The sequence below is a fragment of the Pteropus vampyrus genome, unplaced genomic scaffold (assembly GCF_000151845.1).
Source record: "Pteropus vampyrus isolate Shadow unplaced genomic scaffold, Pvam_2.0 Scaffold122, whole genome shotgun sequence".
Lineage (NCBI taxonomy): Eukaryota > Metazoa > Chordata > Mammalia > Chiroptera > Pteropodidae > Pteropus > Pteropus vampyrus.
This window is the reverse complement of record NW_011888903.1, coordinates 161,906-177,050: the sequence shown is the minus strand read 5'-3', so window position 1 is coordinate 177,050 and position 15,145 is coordinate 161,906. Positions and strand designations below refer to the sequence as shown.

The window sequence follows — 15,145 nt, the reverse complement described above, 5'->3', positions numbered from 1 at the left end:
TTCTTACCCTGTTTTTAGCTGAGCACATCATTAGCCAAAATAAAGATATTTCCCAGCTTCCCTTGCAGTTAGGTAGGTGAATATCATTAAATTCAGGCTAATGTCTTATGAGCAGAAGTGATTCATGCAACTTCCAAGTTGTGCCTTTAGGAGGTATCCCTTTTGTGTTTGCTCCCTCTATCCTTCAGCTTGATGTGGAAATGGGAACAGGCTATCCTGAACCACTGCAATGAATGCAACACCAGAAAGATATCAGAGCAATGATCGCTTCCCTGGGCAACCTCAGAGAGCAGTTAGCATACCAACTTTGGTTCATCTACAGCGTGACTATTGTGTGAGAAATGTAAAGTTTATTTTATCTAAGCCATATTACCCTGAGAAATTTATGTGGAAAAGAGAAATTAGATATTAAGAAATTTATGTTGAAAAGAGAAAGAACAGAATTGTCTTTGCTTATAAGTAGCTGCAAGGGCCAACTATAAACTGGAGAAAAGAATTTATTTGCTACCAGGACAGGAATACAAACTTGCTAGGCTGAGGGCCAAGCATGGTATTGAAGGTGGGAATAGCAACAGTTTCTGATTTGACTGAGATAAGCCTGGAATGTAACTGACACTGAGAGAACTCTCCAAGTACTTTTAAATGCAGAACAGATTCCAGAGAGCTTTAAGCAGTGGAAGGCATATCTGGCTCAGCACATGGGGAGGATGTAGAGTCCAAGATGTAGGCTTGGAGGACACACAGAAGATGAACCCAAGGAAACAACACTTCTGTTGACGAAGATGAAAGAGCAAAGACAAACCTAGAGGATCATCTATAAATGAGGTACTTGATTTGGACAGAACCTGTATCTAAGGGGCAGTGGCGCCAACATTATCACTGTAAATGTACAGGTAAATAGCAGAGGGAAGCTTGCACTGAGCATACCAGAGAAGGCTGCAGGGGGAAGATAAGATGTGTGATGCTGACACAGTCAAATCCAAAGGGGGAAAGGGATGGAGAGTTCAGAGTTGGAAAAAATACTGAGGAGAGAATCGTCTGAGTTAGGTAATAGAATAAATAACCCCCTAAGAGAGCAGTTAATGTCTTAGCAAAATCTTTAACCCCAGATGACTAGTGAAATTGCAACAGAAAGCCAAAACTAACCACACAGGTACAATAAATCCAATTTTTTATTAAATGTACTTAAAATTTGAAATTTATATACAAACATGTTTAAATATGCCATCTATAATAACCCAGTTTAATGCAGAATTGTGCCTACCAGTACATCAAAAAAGGAGAATTCAAAAATAGGTTATTAATCAAAAAAACATCACCATCCTATATGATAAAACAAGGCAAACAAAAATTGTATATTCTACAGGAGCCTGGAAAATTTTTTTAAAATATTATACATAGTTTTTTTTTTAAACTAAATAAATAGGAAAAAATGCAAAATTGGATGTCATCACTCTTAAGTTTAAAAAATTATTTAGCTAACTGCTCTATGTCTATTGGATAAATTATTGGACAGTTCAAAATTTATAAAAATTATAAAAATTATAAAATTTTTAAAATGCTGTATGTCTCATGTACTCTCTCCACAGATATTCAGCATGTGGCTTCAAGTCTCCTCATTCTTCTTGATCCTGCCATGTCCTACTGGGTCTGAAAGGCCAACTGGAGGGTCTGGTGAATTTGATAAGCTTCATATCTCTCACAGCCAAATATTTTTTAAATGTTTTCTAATACATCTTTGTATTTAGCCTTGATCCAGTGAGATATTTGCTTTATTTTGTTTACTTGATTCCATGTCCATAAAACAACTGTTTAAGTCTACAAATCTTACAAAATTCAATGTTTTACATTATATAGACTGTATCACCATATTGTTCTTAATCAAGTGCTCTTAAATATCCAGGTGCACTTTCACTCTTCTAAGTTCTCCTGAACATTTATGGAAAAAATATATATTATATTTTTGTAATGTAAATAATATAAAAATATATATTATTTTTTATGTAACCATTAGCAGCATAGGATCTAAAAGAAAAGTGTCATGTAAAAATAGATAAGTAATAAAATCATATTAGATGAAGACTGAAAATTATGGTATGTGTCAGAAAGACAAAAGTAAACACTGACAGTACAGTTCTAGGAGAACATATTATTTAACTAGAATGCAACTGCAGATATATAGAATATTGACTAAAACCGATAAGAAAAATCCATATAATTAAAAATCCTCCTACTATTCACACACCAATTTTCATAGCATAACTTGGTTCTAAGAAGATACTAAATTGCTTTCATATAAATCCCACATACTCATATCAATCCCGTTATGACTCATGCTACTATCTGTCAGTCTGTTAATTTCTATTAACACATTCATCAAGCATCCCAACTCTTCTACTCATCTTCATAAATGTAATAATAATACCTGCCTTTTTGAGTTCCTGCAGAGTGTCAGGCATTATAGATGGTGTGTAGTACGCACTATTTCATAACCATTCATAAAAGAAGATATCAATATTTCCATTTTACAGAGATAAAAAAGAAACAACCAAAAACAACTCAGGTAAAGGGCAGGGCCTGAATGTGACTGGAGGTCTCTTAAATTGCCATCATAACACTCTCCTCCACCAAGGGTAAAATCCAAAGCCTCTTGCTTATCTCTGACTATGAGTAAGCCCATGTTGCCTGTAAAGCGACAAACTCATGACAAACTATGATGTGGACACATGGCTGCAGCTTCCACTGCCCAGGTGACAAAATGATAATGCCTATCTCTATGAAATATTTTATTTTAGAATTAAACTAAAAATTTTTAATTCTTTTCACTATTACTTTTATTCTTTTCTGAAAGTGATAAATATGATCTACCTATAGAAGGCCGAGAAGGTGTGACAGAAAAGAAAGTGACTTTAAATGCTGTGAATACATCCTTCAGTAGCTGAAAGCTCCTACCCGAGAGAGCCACAGCAAAGGCAGGGGGAGGCTCTAAACTCTAATCAGGCTTCATTTGTAATTCTTGGGGTGTGTATAAGTGTGATTTCAAAATGACAGATGTCACATAGCGAAAAATATATTATACAATAGGAAGAAAATTATATTTACATAACCATACCCATATATATTTCAAAAGTAACTCCATATTTTTGCTCAGATTTTAATCTCTCGCTAAAGAAAATTTGAGATTCTCCCTGGATTTGCATTATTACCCAAGTGTGGTTTTTCCTCAAAGCACTGGTTAGTTGATTGATTCTTACATAGTGTCCTGTTGTGCTCTGTTCTCGTCTAAGCTCTGGTCACTTTATTTAGGAAAGGCATAAACTATTGATGTCACAATATCTCTGTCACTCTTGAACCAATCTATTCTGTCCAAGCCAGCCCCCCATCCCCTCACCCCTTCTCTGCAAATGGTTAAGTCAGCACTTCTAGGCAAGACATCAGTGGAACTCCAAGCAACACCAGGCAAGATGGAATGCATGGATCAGGAGCATGTGATTAAAAATATACCAATCCATTCTCAAACCAGGAATAGACTGGAATCATATAAAGATGAGTGGAACAGTAGAATCATGCTGAAAGAAAATGTAAAAATATCTCAAAAGTGGCCAAACAATGATCAGGTATCACTATAATTATTAAAGAGTGCATAATATTAAGGGAAGTTTTGTCTTTTTTTTTTTTTATGTGTGTTATTTGAAGGGAAAAAATCGGATTGACTATCTATGTAGTAATAGATAATTTAGGAGATCTTTAAAATTTTCAGTTTCTATTGATGTAGGAAAATCTGTCATTGGATGTTCATTTTGAATAGAAAATAACATGTTATATTACATTATGGTTTTGTTAGGCATTTAACACTCAGCTACATAACACCTGCATAATAGAGACCTAATGTCACTTAAATCATCTCTGTAAATTTATTTTACAGGGAAAAAGAAATCTTAAACATCAGATTAAACATAACAGTTTAACATAACATCCATCACTGAGTGAAAATGCTAGAGCATCTCTGTGCAGAAAATTTTCAACGTCAATGTTAGAGAAATGGGTTTAAAGAGAAATACAGAAGCTTCTGCAAAGTCTTGGCTTTGAAAGCTGCCTTACTCCGATATAAAAATAGATGGCTAAAATGTAAAAATCGATTCTAATGGCAAACAAACCATTGCACTCTCCATGGCCAGGATATTAGAGAAAACTGAATATTTGATTTAGTAGCACCTTGGGAGTATGCAGACCTGAAAACCCTCCAATAACCTTGAAACTATCCACTTCCTGTAGAAATGAGTGCTCAAACCAGACCACACTTACCCAGTGCCCCTTTGTTCCTTCTAGTACAAGGCTCAGAAGGCATCATTAACCCTTGGAAGTGGAATGTCCTTCCTAATTTGCATCCAACAAGTGAGGGGGTGGGTAAGGGGGTCAGTCCTCTGGTCTTCCCAGGAGCTCTTTCTTCCAGTCAGGGGATGAAGTCCAAGGTCCATGCCCTTCACCTTCCCCTAGGTTAGCTTTCTACAAGGGTGGGAGGGAAGCAACAGGCTCTGGACTCAGCAGGGGGCCTCAGCCTCCCTGTAGGGGGAAGATAGCAGAAAATACCACAACACGCGGGCACTTTTGCGCTTTCTAGCTTTCTCTCTCTCTCTCTCTCTCTCTCTCTCTCTCTCTCTCTCTCACACACACACACACACACACACACACACACACACACACACAGAACCAAGTTAGCTTCCCTGAGCCCAGAAGACGCCTGAGAATCCAGCTGGAAATGGAAAGTGGCCTAGGATCGTCCAGGCCAAGCCGACTCTTGCTGTCTCTGGATCCAGGCCGCAGGATGGAAGGCAGGCAGGGGCTGTCATGTTTGAGCCCCTGGAGGCAGATCCAAGAAGGTCCGGATCGCAGAGTGCACGTACGCGTCCCGGGCCCTGAGCAAGCCTACCCTAGGGCCCCAGCCTACTGATATGAACACAGTGCGAGGCCCACAGGGTCCAAGGAAGAAGCCAGGGGGCGGGGGAAGAAGGAATCGGACCAAGGCGGCACCTCATTCGCAGAACAATGGTCCCTGATCTGCTCGGAGCCTCTGGGAGTCTCCCTTAAGGCTCGCTGATGCCGCCTGCTTGAGCCTCGCGCTTGGGGGTGCCTGAGTCGGCAGTAAGACGCGCCTAGGCCCCTCTGGAGGGCAGAGCTCCACAGTCCTACTTAAGGGCTTTGCTGTGTAGATCACTAAGTATTAGTTGGAATGACACTGCCCCAACCCCAGTGGCCATGGAGCACTGAGGCAAGCAAGCTGGGTCCTGCGAGAGGCGAAGCTACAGAGTGAGGTCGCTGGCAATCTACAGGTAATCCCTGCTGACATTTCACTCAGCTAGTTGTGTAAGTCATAGAGTGGACCGAGCTGGCAGCAGATAACCACTAGCTCTTCCGACTGTGAGTGCGAGCTGCCATACCGCGGAGAAGGGAAGGAAGAAAGAAGTGAGGTGAGGACTATGGGGAAGATGAGGTGGGGTGGGGCGGGGATGGAGGGGCTGCCGAAAGAGGAAGCTAGTGCCTTCAGACCCTAGTGCCACGCCGCAGGCCTCCTTCTCCATTGGCACTGACAATCACAGATCGGCCTCATACTGAAAGCCCATTGTTAACTCGGGCACTAGCTTCCATTTGGCATATAGTAAATGTGCCAGGCACGGTGCCAAGCGCTTTAGATACACAGACGGTCCCCAGACCGTGACATGACCTGTGTGCAATGCACCAGAAGTAGCCCTGCGCTGTTTTCTCCAATTGCTTCCCTAAATCCTTTTCTCCAAACGTAAACCAGCTGGTGGAGTGGTCCACAACAGCTTCCTGAAAGCTGCGCTCCTCATCTACGTGCGCAACTATTAAGGGCAAAGACCCCTGCAAAGTGGTGGTCTCTCAGAACTTAAACAGCACACTGGAGGCCAAAACCAGCATGAGCGCGCTGGCCCCTCCTGCTGCCCGAGCACCCTGCGACGCCACAGATTGTTTCCACTCGGAGAACCTTCTCGAGTTTTCCGCCGAGTTTTCCTGCGCTGACGTCCTCGAATCACTTCACTCACTCATTGTGTTAATACAGACTACAAAATCCTCCCGATAGCTGGAATCGACCTCTACGAAACACGCTAGAACCGCCCTTTGGCGTGATTACTTGCACAAATAAAACGGCACAGGTGTGATGTTGAGTCCTCAACCTCTGGCAAATGCAAAAAGGTGGCCTTTCCTGCGAAGGCCACGCTCTTTGTAAATGCAATTGCTACTCGATAAAAGGTCTGTTTTCTAGCTCTACTCGGGAAAGGGGGAAAGTAAGGTGCTGTCAGTCTTAGGAGTGAAATCCAGTCTAAAAGGCACAGTCTGTTAGAGGAGAAATACAAAAGCTCTCACTGCAGGCACACCGCCGGTGTCTCTAGACCTGACATCCAGTTGCTTTTAACAAATGCCAGCCCCATAGAGTGAGATCCTTGACTGAGAGGCAATGAAGCTCTCTTCTGGCGGTCCCTGAACCCTCGCCAGTTCCTGGGAGTCGCAGTTAGGCGTTCTAACCCTTTAAACACCTGGAAGGGTGGGCGCCTGGAGGCTGGACTGGGTCTCGGTTGTCTATAGCGCCATCGTCCAGCACTTTTGTTTTGTTTTGTTTTGTTTTTGTAGGGGCTTTTGTGGAAGTAAAAAAAAAGTAAGCAACTTCAGGGCACTGTTTCCGTTCTTCTCTCTCCTTTTTGTTTTAGAACAGCCAGGGTCTTCTTCTTCTGTCACAGTTCTGGGATATAGGGGGAGAGATGGCAAGGGTCGCTCCTGTCTGCACCGTGTGCTGTGCATCTGGGGACAAGGGGAGGAGGGGACTCTGGCACGACCCTGCACCGCACCTGGGAAGGGAGTCTACAACCGCCTTCCAGCAGGATCGGCATCTTTTGTGTACAAGTCAGCACTCCACGAAAGAAATTCCACGTGAGATTAAATTCAACACAAACATTCTCCAGCACACGCCGATCTGGTCTCCCGGACTCTGCAGCTGGACAGTTGAGAGAGACCCCAAGTGTGCACCCCAGCGCGGGAAGTGAGAGGACCGTGCTGTGGCACTCCGGACTGCGCGAGTCTGACGCCGCCAACCTCGAGACCGCGGCGCAGACCTCCGAACCGAGTCCAAGAGCACTAGAACCTTTAACTTGAGATTGCTCGGAAGCCCGCCCCCTTCCCTGGGCGCCCCTTGCACCCTCACAAGTAACCTCGGTGCGCGGCCCGTACTCACCTACTGTCAGACAGATGGGAAGTAGCAGCCTGAAGATGAGCCCGCACACCACTTCCGAGGCCATCGCTAAGGTCCAGCAACTCCGAGCAGAGGGGCGAGGCTCGAGGGTCCCTAGAACTGGGGCGCCAGGCCCATGCCCGTCTAGGGCCTCCTGCGGCCGGCGGCTCCCAGCCGCCTGGGCATCGCCACGAGGTCCGCCGCGCTGTCCGCCCCGAGGGCGCGCTCACAGGGTACCCGACCGCCCCTCAGCCGGCTCTAGGTAGCCCCCTCGGCAGACGCCCGAACCCCCACAGCCGGCCCATGAAGTGTAGACTCCTCAATTCGGCAGCAGCAGCTTCTTCAGCGGGTGGTCGGGACCAGGGCCGTACGCGGGGACACTTTGGGGGTTTCCAGGTGCGGGGGCAAGGAAAGAGGGCGAGAAGGGCGTGCTACCCTTTCGCCTGACTCCGGGGCGTTGCTCAAGGGCGTCAGGGGAGTTTTCGTTACTAAACCCCTTCCGAAGCCAACGTGCCTCGGTGGCGGGTCCCCCGCCTTCTGCCCACGCAGCCTGAGGCGCGCCCCTCGGCCAGGGCTCCCGGAGCGGCCCGCTGGTCCTGAGCTGAGGTGCGGCTCAGCCTCTGCGCCCCCCAGCTTCGGACCAGAGAGACCCGGGCGGGAGCGGCGAGGCGCGCGGAACCATCCCCGACAGCACGGAGCTCGGCTCGTGTTATCAGTCAGCGTGTGGCGCCGCTAGTCCCTCCGTCACCAGAAGAAACAGTGCGAGCGTAAGTAGAACGAGACGAAAGCGTACAGCGAATGGGTCAGGCTCCAGCTCCTCCTCCACGGCCTCAGTTAAAAAAATAAAAAGATAAAAACCCAACGCCGTCCGGATACCAGTGCGCCCCCCGCCTGCCGAGGTACAGCCTCGCCCCGGCGGCGCAGCCCTGGCTCCCGAGCGGGCGTGCACTTCTCCACCTTCAATGAAACTTTCGAGGCCTCACTCGGGGACGAGCGTGCCCCCGAACCAATGGAAAGGCGTCTCTGGGGCCGGCGCGCGGGGAGCCGGCCCCTACGCCGCTAGCGAAGCGGGCGCAGTGCACCCGCGCGGAGGGCGAGTCTCCAGCCACGAAGCGGGCGTGCAGGGAGAGGCCCGGCCTCTTCAGCCCCGTGGACTTTTCGCGTTCGCTTGGCCCTGCACCGCGTGCTCCACTGCTGCTCGCTCCCGCAGACCCGCAGCTCTGCTGTCATTCTGCAGACAGAAGGCACACATCTTAGCATCCTGTCCACGGGGCGTGCCCCCGAGCTTACCCAAACCTAGGGAACTGTTTAATGCTCCAAGAAAAGTGCACAGGCGCAGCACGAGAGTAGTTAAGGGCTTGAACAACTTTATGGGACTGCCACTCGTGCTAAGAACACATTTACCCACTTGAATTAAGAAAAACAGAACCGGAATTAATCCAGATCAGTAGCCCTGTCTATCTTTAAGTTTCAACTCTGAATGGGCTCTGGAAAATCCCGGGTCTCTCCAAGACGGGTATCAGTGTTCAGATGTGCATACACATTTGGGGAAATCTTGTTTTTGCCTCAGGTTGTTTCGTTGCTTGTCATGTTTCCAAGCATACAGTTCCTATTTCTCCTAAGAACCTTCCCAGCCCCCACACCCCACCCTTTATTCTCTAGATGAGATGTAGAGAAATCTGGTTCTTGCTGGGAGAGGTCAGTGTGTCTGGGTCCCTCATTTCACGATTATCCAAGAGTGGGGAAGTGTGCTGGAGCTTGGCTGGGATCCGCAGGACCAGGAGGTAAATGATCTTCCGATCTGTAGAGAGGACCGTTCATAACTGGCATTTCCATTAAGAGAACAGAGAAAGAAGAATTTGACTTCCATTCTGCACCAGCATTCTGGGCTTGTATTGGAGACGATGGAAAAGTCTGCAGATGAACAGTATATAATAAACCTTGGTTGTCTGTGTTAACCTCCCTTTTTTGAGATATAGTAAGCTTTAGTTTCGAACTCATGCCTTCACAAATTCTCTGAGAATGACGAACTGAACCATCATATTTTGTTTTTTGAAGACTGGAGGCACCGAAATCATGTGACAACACCTCAAAACTTAAACCATCTATGTGCTCTGAAGCCCTCAAGAAGCTTAGATAACTAAACCCCAAATGTAGTCATAAGCCCAACATCTAGGGCAAGGGGAGATGATAGGAACTTAAAATATCAGCAAATTATTGACTACTATGAAGAAAGGTTTTGTGTTTTGTGGAAGCCCGACATAAATCTGCTCTCATTTCCTCATGAATCTTGTCCATTTCTATGTGCATAGGTGGTTCGCTCGCTTGCTCTCGCACGCTCTCTCACTCGCGCGCTCTCTCTCTCTCTCTCTCTCTCTCTCTCTCTCTCTCTCTTTCTCTCTCTCATACAACTTGTTTTGGGGACCTAATTAAGAAACTCCAAAGCCCTCCTGAATTTGAAATAATATTGTATGACCACATGAATTCTCATTTTTCTCTATTTCATGTTTTTGGTAGGCTTCCCATGTTAACAACTGTCTAGAATTCTGCAGAATAAGTGGGAGATACAAAAATCTCAGCAGATAGGAGATCTTACCACATATACTTCTTGCTTTCTCTGTCACATTGTGTGTCACCTTAGTTGTTTAGTTTGTTTTTTTTTTTAACACCTGAATCTTACTTCTTAATCTTACCAGCACATACTGAAAGAATCAGATTTCAGTTGTCTATACTACACATATATCTGCATTCCAGTCACCTGGGGAGCTTTACACTAAAACAGAGAAAGGTAGTTGTGATATGTCCTCATTCACATATCACAACTCAGGTAACATGCTATTGTTTTTCAAAACTAGCATCTTCCAAAAAAAAAAAAAAAATCCATCTCTCTGGAATTGTGTTTTCACACTGAGGTTGACTCAAGCTTGCATATCAATAATCAGTGGCATTATCTTTACAAGCACTGTTTTACCCTAAAATTTCCCTAATCAGAGGAGCAGCATCTAGTGTATAACAGCCTTGTTTTCAAGGGCTCTCCATCCCACTAGGATATTGATCTCATCGTTCAGGAGCCCTGATTGCCTAGTGACCTTCATCCTCAATTTGAACATGAACTTGCCTGAAACCTGGTATAAGGTAGGAAATGCTGCAGAGAGAAAATCAACTACATAGAATACTCTTAAAGATATTATTTTGATATTTGACAAGTACCTAAAGTATATAACCACAAGTTTAGCACAGGTAATGTATTAAGTACCAGTCACCCTGTGCCTCTCTGCATCTACATGGCTTCTCTTGATTATTATTGACACTCCAGTGCCTCAGATTTCTCATCTATAAGTTGAGGAAAGTAATCAAACCTATCTAATATGGAGTGTTATACAGATAGAGTTAATTTATAGAATACTTAGAGAAATGCCTGCTGCATAATAATCATTCAACAAATATTCACTCTATCATTGTTATCACTGGAAAACAAGGACTGGTCTTATACTTCTGAAACTTACGCTGAAGCACAGCAACTGCACTTATACTCAGAAAGAAGCACTGACTCTTAGAAATATGTTTAAAAACTGTGGCACAGTCAAATGATACATATTTTCCTAAGTGTTTGAGTTTTAGCCATAACTAATGTCACTCTGTGCCTCGCATGCATTTCGTCTCACTTGTTTAGCTTTTATCTTTTCTGAACTTGATTGAATGCTACACTGATTAACAAAAATCATTCTGAAACATCATCTTTGTCACGAATGCTAATTTTATCTAACCTGCTCAATATGCAAACACAGAGTTAATAATCTTTTTCAGTCCATGTCAATTATAATCCTCTAAACTACTTTGTTAGCTTCTTTTGGAAGAACTCAAGGTTGCCTAAATGTTAACTTCACAAAATTATCTCCCAAAGGAATATAAAAGTTGTCAACTTGGCATTTTCTTCTCCCACTGAAATCTGCCAAAATCCATCGGCGCCATCGAGCCTGTAGAGACTGTGGTTCCTCTTGCCAAGTCGAGGGTGTCTTCTAGCACTAGTAACATGTGTTCTCCTTACACATATACTAATGTAATATTTTTAGATATATACATTTCTATGTTTTCATTTATAAGTCACAATATTTGTTTAGAGCTTATTTTAGTTAGGAGCCACATAGTTTCTGGCTCTGGTGCTTGAAAAAACTTGGAAGCAGAATGAAAGCCTTTCTTCTTTTTGCTAATATATTCTGTGGTTGCAATTTAATTTTTTTAAAAAGCTGTTAATTTAATGTTTACAGCAGGAGTGTTTTCAAATTCTCCAAATTCCAAAAACTAGACAACTTCTAATAATTTGTAGGAGACATCATCTTATTACATTTCTGCTAAAGAGTTTATCCCCCATGTAACCTTTTCCACAGTCATCTACAGAGAAAATGCACCAAACCTTTCCTGTATTCCCCATTTCACTGTCTCTGATACCTGGCCCTTACATATAATCTTCCTACTGGGTAATATAAAGTTTATACCATATCCTGAACTATAATTTGTGAGCTGTAATATGGATCCAGAATCTGAAGCAGACTATTAATTTTGTGTCTATTGTTCAAGAACCTTGAAAAATTAGCTAACTGACATATGTTTGTGTCTTACTTTTTTCCAGACTTTAGGCTTTCACGGCATAGACAAAACTTCATCTATAAAACAAAGCAAGCTAAAAAGCAGGCTATACAGCAAAAATACTTCCAAATGAATTGTATATTATGTATGTGTTTCTCTCTCCCTTTCTCTCTCTCTCTCTCTCTCTCTCTCTCTCTCTCTCTCTCTCTCTCTCACACACACACACACACACACACACACACACACACACAAATATCCTTAACTGGGTAACAAAGATCGCATGTGAAAATAAAAGGGCATGTAAATTTTTATTTGCTTTTCGTAAGATTAATACAGAAAGGAAGAGATTATGAATTCATGGGGAAGGTGCTCTGTTGAAGTTGGTGACTTGCCTTGGGCACACAGGCATCCAGATGGCTGACACTAAAATATGGAAACCACCATTTATTATTCACAGCAAACACCATGAGCAGATTTTTATCTCAGGGATTGCTTAACTGCTTTCTGTGTACTTGCTCCTGAAGCCTTTGAAGAGGATGCTGGTTTGAACATTATTTCATCCAGAAAGGTTTATTAAAGTGTAAGAAGAGTTTTAAGAAGGAACTGGAATTCAGAGAACAATTTAGCAATGAAAAATAAAAATTTAAAGCGAGTTAGTAAGTAAAACAAAATTACAAGTTTTTTCTTTACCTGTAATCACTGAAATAGGAAGAGTCTTCTTGTATATATTCTAGTAGATATTTATTAGTTAATAAATACACATTTCACCACAATGATTGAGATTCTACTTTTAGTTTTTGGAACTCGATCAGGATCTCTTCAATGGTCATAGAAATGTTAATTTGCTTAGTAAGCCTTAGTGATTTTCATTGGTCTTAAGAGATTTCAGGTGTACGTTAAGTACGTACAAGTTTTGGAACTGGCTATTTCTAGTCCTTAACATTAACCTATAATTAGGACTTGCAGGTTCCGTTCAGACTGTTGAGTCAGCTAGGTTAAAGCTTCATTCACTTACTCTCCTGCAGTGCCACCTTTTGACTAAAAAAGTATATTGAAAAAAATACAAGTATGTAGAGTCAAAGTAAGCAAAATCAACTAACTATTGCAGCCAAGGATCTGCTAAAAGGCTCAGAAATGCAGCAGTGAGCAGAACCAATACAACCACTGTTTTTGTGAAGTGGCATTCTAGTAAGGAGAGACAAACACTAATCGAATAATTATAAATTATCAAGTAAAATAATATACATGTGCAAAGGACTATAAAGAAGGCATTATGAGACAACATAAACCAGTGGTTCCCACTCTTTTTGGCACCAGGGACTGGTGCTCCTATGAGAATCTGATGCCCAGTGATCTGAGGTGGAGCTGAGGTGGTGATGCCAGAGCTAGGGAGTGGCTGCAAATACAGATGAAGCTTCGCTTGCTCTCCCACCACTCACCTCCTGCTGTGCAGCCCAGTTCCTAACAGGCCAAGGACTGGTTCTGGTCCTCGGCTTGGGGGTTGGACACCCCTGGTATAAATGATGAGTCTGACTTCCAGGGAGTTCGAGGAGAACAGATCCCTCAAGAAGGTGACCGCATTCTGCAGAGTGTAAGCTCTGTGAGGGCATGGACTTTAGTCTGTTTATTGCCACATTCCCAGAACCTAAAACAGGATATGGTCCATAGCAGGTACTATATAACTACCTGTTGAATAAATAGAAGAGTTATCTGAGGAGAGAAGGGATATCATTATGAGGCAGGAAGAACAACGAGCCTCCTGGAGGCAGAGAGGATGATTGGGTAAAGGAATTAAGAGCAGTTCACAATGTTTCCATATTCCACCAGCTGGGTCCTCCCCAGCTTACACGATTTTCCAGATCATGTGATTTCCAATTCATATCCTTTCTATCTTTTTAAAAATTCAATTGTAAGTAAGAAATGCTTATTAAACACAAGGAGAACAATTGATACAGGTAGGCACATACCTGTATCAATAAGGACAGTTGACAATCTGAAACTTGGGAAGTTCACCAGTTCACACTGGCCTGTCTTTGCTCTGCTGCTATTCATTGCAGACTTGAGATTCAATCAGAGATCACTGATGGGAAGTCAAGAGACGTGGCTCACTGGGTTGCAGCTCTGGCAACCTCTTGCTGAAATGATGTTAAGTAAGTTTCTTTCTGGATTTTATGCATTTTTCCCCCTACTTGAGATTTATGTGTGTTTAACCTACTTTTTAAAAAAATCTTTATACAGAGAGAGCATATTTATATGTATTTTCTGGGCCTGTGGCAATACCGTAGCTAACGAGGTGCTATTATTTAGACCCAAAACGTATTTATGTTATCCATTTACTTTTCAGAAGATGAAAAGCATTGGTGGTTACAATCAACAATTCACCACACTCGCCAAACAAGACACTGTTGCTGAACTTTCTAACTCCAAAAAGTCCAATAAGTTTTCTCCATTGTGAAACTTCTTTGGGCTTGCCCAACTATGAGATAAACATTATGGGTTTTTCTAAGATTCTTTTAGGTCTTTCAAACAAGTGTTTTGCCTATTTCTTTTGGGATGTAAGGAAATGGTCCCTCTTACTAAAATAAACATAAGACACCCATCTCCTTTCCCCCAAGTTTGAAGCAAGACCTCCAGGTCAGAATCTCTCAATGAGAGGGGACTTTATTCTCACTGCCACCTAATTGGCCCCTGGGTTCACTTTCCTTCCTTTTCTAAAGGAGGAGATGTCTTTTCTTGTATTCTGCTCGGACAGCTAAGAAAAATTGGCATTTTAAAAACAAAGTGTGTTACAAAATTAAAGGTGAACAAACTACAAATGATATAAAATGTCTTTTCCAGAATATAGGTTTGTGATGTTACAACTTCTTGAAATGCCCTGAAGAAAATTTGTCTCCCATCTTGTATGAGGCCAGGGCCAGCTACACAATCTGCAAGTCCCAGTGCAAGATGAAGATGTGGACTTCTGGTTCAAAAGGCAGGAAAAAACAGCTGTTAAGGGTACTAAAATATAAAACTTTTCTCTTTTTTCATGGTTTCTCTCAAATTGCCATAGCATTTTTTATTTGCCATTTAATGCTGTTCCGTGTGAAAAAAAAGTTAATATTATTTAAATCATTAGCATGAATTTAACCATAAATCTTTTTATTCCACAATGCCAGTTTTAAATGCAAATATAAGAGCAATTAATTCATATGCAGAGTCATTGGAATCATATTTCATAGCTCATACATGCATTCATATCTTGCTCTTAACAAAACTGTTGACATCCTGCACAAAACCAATTCAACCATGAATAGTTGGATTCATTCTTGGAAT

At 42.8% G+C, this 15,145-nt stretch overlaps 1 protein-coding gene across 1 annotated transcript in view; it reads right to left on the bottom strand.

Moving 5' to 3' along the window:
• PIEZO2 (piezo type mechanosensitive ion channel component 2) overlaps positions 1-8,210 on the bottom strand; it is a 383,378-nt gene extending 375,168 nt beyond the window's left edge. Inside the window, exon 1 of the mRNA XM_023534183.1 lies at positions 7,247-8,210. Within this exon, the coding sequence (XP_023389951.1) occupies positions 7,247-7,310 (64 nt within the window). The 5' untranslated portion in view covers positions 7,311-8,210. The remainder of the gene's footprint in view (positions 1-7,246) is intronic.
• Positions 8,211-15,145: the final 6,935 nt, after the last annotated feature.